Source organism: Impatiens glandulifera, chromosome 1 (genome assembly GCF_907164915.1).
Source record: "Impatiens glandulifera chromosome 1, dImpGla2.1, whole genome shotgun sequence".
NCBI lineage: Eukaryota > Viridiplantae > Streptophyta > Magnoliopsida > Ericales > Balsaminaceae > Impatiens > Impatiens glandulifera.
In genome coordinates this window covers 28,500,577-28,511,791 of record NC_061862.1, presented here as the reverse complement: position 1 = coordinate 28,511,791, position 11,215 = coordinate 28,500,577, and the positions used below count along the sequence as shown (strand labels likewise).

The window sequence follows — 11,215 nt, the reverse complement described above, 5'->3', positions numbered from 1 at the left end:
TTTAAAAACCAACAATTACTAGTGTAGATAAAACATATCATAAACACCAAAACTAGAAAAAAATTATTACATTTTACCTTATTTAGCTATAGCCCCATTTCACCTGTGTTAACCAACCAAAGTAAATAGATATATACATAGCCACAAGAACAGTTTTGTGACATGCCTATCCCACCTACCAATTAATCTATCATTAACACAAACAGCCTGTGCAATTAAATGGACCACCTATATGCACAATTAATACCAACAACTAACACAAGATAAGACAACTATGTATGGCACCACTACATATAATACCAAACCAAATATATAACAGTGTTCTTACCTAAAACAGAAACACGAAACCAGCATACAAAAAATTTAAAAAAATGTCAAGTCAACTCAAACTTAAGGTTGGCGGTTTTCAAAAACAAACATGGGTAATCAATCCTTCGTCTAGAAAAAGATCAAATTTTAAGATAACAAACATTACCCTATTATAACAATAATCATCGCTCAACAGCCTCTTCTTCTCCTTCAATATTATACATTGACCATACATCTTTTCTTTTGCTACTCTGATTAACTGAAATTGTATGGCATTTCTGTAAATAAGTTCTTCCTGATTCATCATTAATCACTACAGCTGTTGTTTAAGGTCTCAGATAATCAATTTCTCTTTCTTCGCTTCCTTTGTTTCCGATCACGTTCATCCTCTGAGCTCGATGATTCAGAAGACGACTCTGAGGAGTCAGAATCGGATGAGCCTGAAGAACTACCAGATTCTGATTCGGAAACAGGCTTCTGCTGTTGCATGATTAGGCGTGGCATATTCTTCAGATATTCACGTAGGTTCTCTGTAATACCACCAAGCCCGATGGAAGTGAAGAAGTTTATGGCAAACCGTGTGTTTTTAGGGTTGTCTTTCGGGAATATAGATTCAAGAGAGTCCTGCATGGTCGGATCATTCAGCCGCTCGTTAAGAAGACGAATACCAAGGTGTTCTGACAGTTCCTGCAAATAAATCACACCCCATGAGATTAAAGATAAAAAAATAAAATCTGACTGAATATGATGAAATAGTTGTTACCTGGAATAGGATCTTAATAAAAATACGTGAAGAAGAAGTGGTATCTTCCTCAGTTAATCGTATGTATGACAAGACATGCCAAGGAAGAGCATCGGTTCCAAGTAGATGAGCAAAGAACTTTGCAACGTTACGCAGCTTATTTGTCTCAAGACGATGAATCATTGAATACTGTTGCACAAAGCATGTCTCAAAATTTTCCTGATGGACCTTGTTAATCATACAAAACCGTTGACCCAAAAGCCCATAATAACGCAGATAAGTCCTCTCTTGACTACAACACTCCAGAAGCATGATACACAACTCCATCTGCACAAATCAAGAACCTTTATAAAACAGGCAATGCTCATATCTTTAGTAGAATTTCTATGACATGCTCATATGAAAAAATACAGCATTAAATAAGGTTCAAGAAATAAATAAACAATAATAATGGAGAACTGAAGTCTGAAGCATATGAACATCAGAAGGGACATCTATGTTTCCACGCTCAAACAAGAACTTAAGTACTAAAAGCCCAAAGTAACAAAACAATGAAGGGTGTTAGATCATTACCTCTTGGCCAGGTTCCAACTTGATTTTCAATAGCTTATGACCAGCTTCTTCAAAATCAACACTAGACATGATTGTGAGATAAATAGTTCTCCGAAGATTTACAAGATTTGTCTCCGTCTCATCTTGTATTTTCATTGCCTCTTCATCCTCTTCATCAGAATCCTCATCATCATCATCATCCGAGCCTCCTTCTGAATCTGCATCATCTTCAGAGTCCTCACCAATTATAGACTTCTTTAGTTCTTCATAACGATTTTCATTATCCAGGAACTGTGGATCCACCTTGAAAATATCTGAATAAGATCGGGCAGTCAGCAATGGTTGATGAAGGCTAAACTGAAATTGTCAATTTGGTGCTAAAATGTGATAGATATATATTAATTTCTAGGGTTGAAGATAGATAGATAGATAGATATTGGTGTAAGAAACAGAAAAAAAATTGGGATAAGACCTACTTCCCTTATAAATCTGATGACATTGTGTTTTCAATAGTAGTATCCAAGTATATCCATACTAACAATCAGTAAAAACATAAGAGAACTCTAATTTTCAATATTCTATATTATCGATGATTAAATCTTTTAAATTAAGCATACTTATCTATCAAACATAATTATCTATTGAAATTATTGTCGTTACTCTAGTTGTGTTGACCATTGTCCTAAAATTCTTTTCATATCAAAAGGATTAGAAAACCATTTACAGGGCCTTGCATATATGTATGGACCAATTTGTTAAATAGAAGATCCTTCCAGATCTACAAAATATTTTCTTTTCATGATGTCTTTATTGATTGATCTCTGTTCCAATTAATGTTGTTGCATCGTCACATAATTTCATCATGACCCATCAAAATATGTTGATGGTATCAAAAATGAAAAGGGGAGTGTTGAAGATTTGGAATATATGTTGTTGCATCGTCACATAATTTCATCATGACCATAGTTGTCAATAGCGTATAGCGCGTCAAAGTTGTTAATGGCTATAGCGTAAAGCGAATAGCGTAGCGAGGGCTATTTGAAAATATAGCGTAAAAAACATGTAAATATCAAAAATAAAAAACATCACAAAAATAAAAGTTCAAAACATAAAACCATCAATTCTTAAACTAGAAAAAGTTCAAAACATAATCTAAAATTCATTGTCATCATGAAAATGAAGATCGAGATCATCTTCTTCATTTGAAATTGCATAATGCTTGGCATCATTCTCTTCTTCACTTTTTCATCAAAATCAAATTCATCTAAAAGATCAAATGTGTTAAAATGTTCCTATTGGTCTTTTCTCCCTTGACTTAGATGTGATTGTCTTCGAGCTTCTTAAATGTGTAGATGAAGAGAAAATAAGAGAATGAAGGATAAGAAAAGGCTAAAGGAAAGAAGAGAATGAGGGATAAGAAAAGGCTAGAGAAGAAATGTAGAAATAAGATTAGAGGAAAGAAGAGAAAATAATTGGAAAAGACTAAGAGGAAAAAATAATAAAAGAATAAAAGAAGAGGAAGAGTCAAAAAAAAAAAAAAACTTAAAAAATTTTGGGGAGATGAAAAGTCATAATTAATATTAATTTTGTAAAAGCGTCGCTACAAGGGGCAATAGCTTTTGGCGCTATAGGAGCTATAGCTACATAACGGGGCACTATTTGAAAGTGTGTATCCTATAGCCCCTTATAGCTACAAGTGAGCGCTACGCTACGCTATTCGCTATAGCTAGCGCTACGGGCGCTATTGACAACTATGATCATGACCCATCAAAATATCTTGATGGTACCAAAAATGAAAAGGGGAGTACTGAAGATCTGGAATATATAAAGTGTGTAACTTGTTAAATATCCCCATTCTTTTGACAGGCATCTTAACAATACACCCATACAAACTAATTAACAAAGAATATATGAAACAATACCTAATGCTGTCTCCGGGTCTAAGTCCTCATCTTGGAGAGAAATCTCATGAGTTAATTGGTCTTCTTGCTCAACAAGGTCTAAATCTGGACGAATGGCTGGATGCCCCTGGATAAATAGATGAACATCACAAATGAGTGGGACTATTTGCGGAGGCAGTTACTAATTTTGCAAAAAAAAATGTACAAAAATAATGGTAAACAAGATATACATACAAACCTGGAATTTAGCTTTTCTTATTGCAAAAAGACCTTCAATTAGAAACTGCACCCGCTTGTCTATTTCTCCTTCATGTAGAATGCCTCGGAAGCGCTCAAAGATTCCTGTAAAAAGAAAGACATAAAGAGGACTGAACACACACTCAAAGATTCACTATGTGCAGATTACTAAACACTACATTCAAGAAAGATAGACATTGGAGTGCAAACAAATGTATAATACAAAGTAATACGAAAGGACTGAAGCCACAACCAAAGCAGACAGCGAAGTCCAAAGTTTGCAAGGAAAGAAATGCAACTGTCAATTAAGCAACATGTTCTGCCAGTAGAAAGAATGACCACTTGAGTAGTCATGCATAGGAGCATGCAGCAAATTGATGAGAATAACCACATGTGAGTTAAAGAAAAACAAAATACGCATAAAAATATTTACAATAGAAAGAAAAAATTTCAGGATACTTAATGGATGCCACTATGTTGAAAGAAATCCAATCAGCCATTACCATTTTTCATAACTTTTGGGATATAGGCTGGCTAAAACTCAAATCATTTGTCTGATCCAGAGACTCAGAAGTTAAATTGATTAGATCAAAAGCCTTGATAAATACAATGGTGTGTCTGGATCTAATCAGCCTATGTTTGCAATAAAGGTATTTTCTCACACATCCCAGCAACTTAGCGTAACTTTAGACATACAAATTAGTGCACATCTTGCTTAGTTCCCACTTTATCTCAACACTTTTAGCTTTAGGTTGGATGGAGAATCAACTTCCTAATAGATTTTTATCTTCTCATTAACTCTAGTTCACAAAATATCAGTACTGTGTTTAGTGGCTCCATCTGTAATCAGTGACAAAACTTTGCTAACCCAACAAGAGCACATCATGACAAAAATAATCCAGTCAATAATGTAATTAGAATAATGCACTTTAATTAATAAGAAAGATCTAGAATAGTTCAAATGCTCAGATCTTGAAACTCACCATGTAAACCTCGGGGACAAAGATCTTGAAGAATTGATCCACATTCAGTAATGAATCCCACTGCTACCTCAACACTATCATCAGTAGGTTTTTCCAGCAAAAGTGTGAGCAACTCCAATGCTATTAGCTCGTGAACAATTTGCTGGTTCACAAGATGAGCAATGAATTTCACAGCTGCTAGCAATTGAGGCTGTTACAAGGGAAAAAGACCAATAAATAACCACATATATATGTGACGTTAATGAGACAAAAAAGGAAAACATTTAATTTACCTTGTCATTTCTCTTGTAAGCTCTTTTGAGCTGCAAAATGATTCTCTTCAATAAAAGGTCACCTGTCTCAGGAAACTTGGTATTGACAACAGCAACCAATGCAGCAAAAACATCTGTGAACCCTGGAGAAGCCATTTGCGACTTCATACATGACCGGCAAAACAATCCTCTTCCCCTGATCAAATTCTCAGCAAAGAGTTCGGGGATTATGTTCTTGATGTTGGTTGAATTTACCTTGTTTACCAGTCCATTAATACTCTTCCTCAGAGCATCCCAGGTTAACCTTTGATACTCTGCACTACTCTTGTCCTCCACATTCTTCATCATCTGGGCTAGTTTGAAAGGAGGAATATAAACTCCTCCACTTCTTCCCAAATTCTCTGAATTTCCGTTTGAGCCTGGCACAGCTTGAATATTCGAGCCTTCCTTGGGCTTTACATCACTGTTCTGCTCCCTTGTACTTCGATTGTTCACATCTCCACGATCACTCCTACCTTTCTCTCTCGAATCTCTAATATCCCCTTCTATGTCATCCCTTCTTCGTTCTCCACGATATTTACCATCACCTCTATCATCCAAATCCCGATCTGAATGCCTATCTCTGCCCCCACGACCCCTACTTTCATTGTGATCCCTCCTATCTCCAGTCCTTCCTTCCCTACGGTCCCTCCCCTTGGAATCCTCATCCCGTCTGCTGCGATGATCATCACTGTCCCTTCCCCCCCTTCTCTCCCTGTCCCTCTTACTATGTTTGTCAACATTTCTCTCACTCTCATACCGATCATCTTCAGGTACCTTCTCCCTTTCCAAATCCCGTCCCCTCCCACGCCGGTTTTCACTTTCATCCCTTCCTCTCCGCTGTCTATTGTCTTCGCTGGAGCTCCCGTCAGACTCCTTTCCACGTCTCCCTTTACTGTTCCTCTCCCTAACTGGCTTCTTTTCCTCCGAATCTGACGAGAATTCGCCTTCTTCTCGCTGCTTAGGTCGGCTGCTTATCTTGTCATTTCCCCGGCGGTCATCATCACTGGATTCGCTTCTATGCCTTCTGGCCATGTTATTCGGAATCCTTTTCAACACCTGGAACAAAAGTGCTACTTCGTTTAAGCAGAAAAAAAACAAATCTAACCAAAACCCTAATTCAAATGAAAAGAGACGGACATATTAAATCAATGAAAAATAAAGTTTGAAGGTCGAACCTGTCTTTCAATTATTCAGATTCAAAGCTCGGATTCAGGAATGCCAATGTTCTACACAGCCTCGGCAAACTCGGCCGATTCTTTACAGACCAAGATTCTTCCTTTTCGTTGCTGAACTTTGCTGATAATAGATGAAGATTAGAACGGTTTCTTTAACTTCCGGCCGTCGTCTACAATTCGCAACGGCGAAGAACAGCCGAGAAGATGGGGTGCCTGTAATGGAAGAGAATCGGGAAAGAAAGGGGGAGAAGACGACCAAGGGTGTCTGCCTATGAGGAACTAATTAATTTAGGCCCAAACTGATGAGCCCAAATCATAATTATAAAGAGAAATTTAAAATGGCCTATTCCAGCAAGAAGAAAATATATAATGGGCCCAAATTCATGACAAAAATACCCTTTAAATACTACAAAAATAAATTTAGAAAATCCCCTTAATTTTATTTTTTTTATTTGGGAAAAGCTTATAGACATTTAATAAAAAAAAAAACTAAAGAAAGGAAAAGTACATGAATTTTAGTATTAAAGCAAAATTACCATGTTCTTGGTTTGAGCCTAAGATTTAAAATCTACCGTGTTAAAAAAATTTCATAAAATTTATCCGGACTAGAATGATGATAATATTAAGTAAATAAATCAAATATGTCTAGTTTACCGTCGTTAATTACCTTTACAACGGAAAACTAACAATAACGACCGTATTTACGTCGTTATAGTCATTTACATACAAAATATTTTGGACTACCCGAAAACTGACATAGACATAGATCTACTCTTGCTAACACATCAGCAACTTGATCCACCATTCTTAACAAACATCATGTCTCCAATGTGTGGGTATCCGTCTCCACGAATGTATGAGCATGTTCATCAAATACAATATCCCCATACTTGGTCCTCTTTCCTCCTTGCTCTAAAGTATAAACGTGCATTCCTTTCCACTCCAATAGTGGATAGACACCCCCAAAATAACACTTGAAAACATTGGCAATAAATGTCATACTCTTGGCCTTAATTAGGGCAAACTCTTTAATTTGATGCCAATTTATTGGAAATCTACTTTGTCTCATAGCTTTAAAAGATTTGCTCCATATTATAGTCAAATACGGGCAGTGTCCAAATATGTGAGCTATCGATTCTTCCCCACCTGTACATAACACACAGCAAGTGCTTGGAATCGTCATGAATTTACTTACCCAGTCTCTCGTCATGAATCTTTCACGAAACGCCAACCAAAGAATAATTTGACGCCGATGTATGATTTTTGAGGACCACACCGAAGAAGACCAAGTAACAATTTGCTCCCTCACCTGAATATAGTCACATGCTAGACTCGATTTGAACTTACCGTTCATTTTCACCTTCCATTTTATTAGTATCCAATAGATCATGAGTAGGCAAAAAGTTAACAACCTCAAGAATCCTAACGCCTTCCTGAATTCGCCTTAGAAGAATATTCCAATCACCATCATTTTGACAATATTTTCTAATACAAACTTGATCAAAATCCATTTTAGAAATTATAGGTTGGTTTTTCAGCCACAGATCATGTCAGAATAAGAATAATGTATCTTTACCATCACCAAATTGATCTCCAACATCTTTCCCGCACCAATTAAATTTGAGAATTTTTTTTAATGACGTCTTTAATTTTGCATGTTTAGATACTAGTCTCATACTTCATAAACTTTGAGTGTACCCACTTAAACCATAATGAATCATTTTTTTTTGCAAGCGCCCAAAAGTGTCTATAGTAAAAGCTTTATTTCATTCCACAATATTTTTTTATACCAAGTCCCCTTCCTCCTTCAGCCTACACACATGCTCCCATTTGACTTTTTTTCCCTCAACCTTGAGAGCCCAAAATAAAATCACCGCATAATACAATCAAGCTTTTTCGTATCATCTTTGGTATAACAATTTGCTGCGCCCAGAATCCAATAATACCGAATATAATTTTTTGAACAAGCTCAATTCTCCCAGCATATATGATAATTTTTTGGAAGCCCAATCAAGAACCGTGTTTTTGACCTTTTCAACAAGCATTCTGCAATGCGACACCTGCAACCGCTTAGCCGAAAGAGGCGCTCCTAGAACTCCCCCTAGTTATACCTACTAAAACCCTAAAGTTAAGATTCATTTGGATTTAGGAACCCTATTTTTGTAAAAACAGAATGTGAAGTTCTTTTTTTTTAATTGTGTCCGGAGTTTATTCCTCGGGACCGACTACCACGACACTCCCAATGTTGTTACCTCAATTTAATTCAGAGCGTTTTCAATTGAAATCATAAAATCTTTCGTATATTTGTAAAGTCGTATTCTCGTCATCTTTCCAGCCTTGGATTGAATACTACTTGTCATGTATCACTCCCCTTCTATATAAAAACTAATAAATATAGTGTAACATCTCCATGTTTATTTGTAGAAATTGCCAAATAGATGGGACCTAAACATGTCTCAAAATCATTAAACATGGCTTTTGTTTCCACACACTATTAAATGAATGGTGGACCAAACATTGTCACATAAATCACCTTGAATTGGCCTAACACTTTGAAATTAAGGGGGTCATTGTTACCATTAAGGGACACAAATGAAAAGTAGGCATCATTAGCTAATAGCCAGAACACTAGTGTGGTCATCCTATGGATGGAGACCCCATAAACAAATGGATGGAGACCCCAATAGTTCATGAACTCACATTCCATTTCAATGGCTAGTTACCAAACAATGAGAAAAATATAATATATAAAATAAAATAATGCATTTGTTTAATGATTTAGACTCTTATCTACTCATTTAGTTTTTGACATTGAGTTTCTACATAGCATGTGTAACCATGTGGGCATATTATTGTGCAAGGATGTGACATAATGAGACCAGACTCACAAATATGACAGAGTCCGTTTGAAACTTATGGACACGACATAATAAGTTCTCTTGTTATTTAGTAAGAAAATAAGTGTCATTGGGTATAAGTTTTAGTGAAATTAAAGATCAAATGATTGGTGTTTAGCCTTTTGTGGAGTTGCTAGCTAGTGTGTTTGATACTAGTTAAGAAGTTCATGGGCGATGATTGATGGATATATGTGGATAAGAAAATATGTTGATTTTCATTGTTTATTAGTTTTCCAATCGCCGGAAAATCGTCATTCTTGATGGTCATTAATTAGCCTATGGAATTTTACATCATATGTGCTCTTTTTATTTTATTTTTTGTTATTGATCTCGAGTTTATACGAATACTTTTGTTTGATGATCATATGGACGGGAAACTTTTTCATTCCTTGTGGCTTATTTATACAAGATTTCCTAACTCAATTTCTAAGAGAAAAATAAAGACATGTTTGTGATCACGATGAATTTCCCAAAGAAGAAAATCATTCTCGAATCCACAAGATTTTTCATTCAACTCCAAAGACAAACCTTGAATAAATGATGAAATCTAGGGACTAGGGCAAGGCAAACCCCACCAAATATTTTCCAAGAAAAGAAGGCAGCATTAATTGGGTTGAATTATTTTTTAGTGTCAAGATAATAGCAAAGAATAGCAATTCACACCTGAGTATAAAATATTTGAAGATAAGACTTAAAATACTATAATAGCTTAACCACTTATTCTTTAGTCCCTAACATATGTATAAAAGGATTAGTTTATTATTCATTTTGTTTGTTCACGAATTATAATGCAACCATATGATGTTTATTTATCACCATAAAGCTCTCCTTTTTGTGTCATCCAATTATATTGTATTTTGTGCATAAAAGTAGGTCCAAGATTAATTAGAATACTATGAAAAGACTGAATATGTGTCTTAATTAGAATTTGGCTTTTGATATATCATCAAAGTTCATGATATATTTTTATACTTTATAGTCACGAAACCAGAAGGGTCATTATGTTTCAAACCTTCAAATAAGATGGCTCTTCGATTACACGATTAGAGTTAACTCAATAAAAATGTTGAAATAGAAATTCATAAAATGATAAACAACATGATTGAATTCTATGTGAATTATGCTCAATTTAATTAGTTGAAACTAGAGCTTCTATATATGTTAATAACTCCAAATTCACCCAACTAACTAATTTTGGATCTAATTAAAATTTGAATGATAGAGGACCATACTATAATTGGATTGTAGCTTCATCTTTTTTTCATTGTTAACATTAATAACACATGTTTTTTATGATTATTTTTGTGTTCATGATTCATATATTGTAATTAGGTACAGTGAGGATTTTAAGGTAAAATTAAAGGAAAATAGAATATGTACATATATAATAGTATAGAAATTGGATTGTAGTTGATTAAAAAAAAAGGAGAGAGAAAGGGACCACCGGAAAAGAGGTCACGAGAAAAATGTCTCCGATAAGGACGCCGGAGCCCGGCCGACAAACGGAATATATATATATATTGGAAATACTTTAAAAACTAAACAAAATATATTATATTTACTCATTTTTAGATAAATTTTTTAATCTAAGTAATTTTTTACTACCAAGCCAAACATATCTAATTTGTAAAATCTTTTAAATAATATATATATTATTTTATTATTAATAAAAAATAATAAAATACTTTAAAATTAATTATTTTAATAAGATTAACTATTCTAAATGTATATTATTTTTTGGGTTAACCAGATAAATTTGACAAAAGCAAAAAAAATATTTTCTTAAATGGGTTTATTTTAATTATGAAATTCGTTTAAATGGGTTCCTTAAGTTTTATGATTTGCACAATTTTTACCTTTAACTTTGTTTCTGTTTTTTTAGAGGGTTATTAGTATTTTTTTTTCATAAATTTTTATTTTGCCAATATGTTTATTCATTTTTTTAACTGGTAAATATATGGAAATTCGAACTCATAATTATAAGTTAATGTACTTCACCACTAATTTATTTATTTTTATTTAAGTTTTCATTCTCTCCAATGTTGTCATTGTAGATTGCATGTGACATTGAATTACAAGATTTCTCACAAGGGAAATCACTGTAACACTATAGGAAAATTGATTAT

The 11,215-nt window shown here is 34.4% G+C and overlaps 1 protein-coding gene across 1 annotated transcript; it reads right to left on the bottom strand.

Annotated features, from left to right (window-relative positions):
- Positions 1 to 264: 264 nt before the first annotated feature.
- LOC124921300 (pre-mRNA-splicing factor CWC22 homolog) lies at positions 265 to 6,434 on the bottom strand. The gene is made up of 8 exons (XM_047461936.1): positions 6,193 to 6,434; positions 4,997 to 6,073; positions 4,725 to 4,914; positions 3,743 to 3,846; positions 3,526 to 3,631; positions 1,625 to 1,917; positions 1,073 to 1,378; positions 265 to 996 (listed from the first exon to the last, which is right to left on the bottom strand). The coding sequence occupies exons 2-8, from the start codon at positions 6,047 to 6,049 to the stop codon at positions 652 to 654; spliced, it is 2,397 nt and encodes a 798-aa protein (XP_047317892.1). The 5' UTR covers positions 6,050 to 6,073; positions 6,193 to 6,434; the 3' UTR covers positions 265 to 651.
- Between the last annotated feature and the right edge of the window lie 4,781 nt (positions 6,435 to 11,215).

Bases quoted from the DNA above. Each gene is read 5' to 3' on its own strand.
- LOC124921300 (XM_047461936.1), bottom strand. From the start codon at position 6,049: ATGGCCAGAAGGCATAGAAGCGAATCCAGTGATGATGACCGCCGGGGA. The intron at 4,915-4,996 runs GTAAATTAAATG...CCCTTGTAACAG, and splicing joins CTTACAAGAGAAATGACAAG to CCTCAATTGCTAGCAGCTGT. The intron at 1,379-1,624 runs GTAATGATCTAA...TGATTTGTGCAG, and splicing joins AGTTGGAACCTGGCCAAGAG to ATGGAGTTGTGTATCATGCT.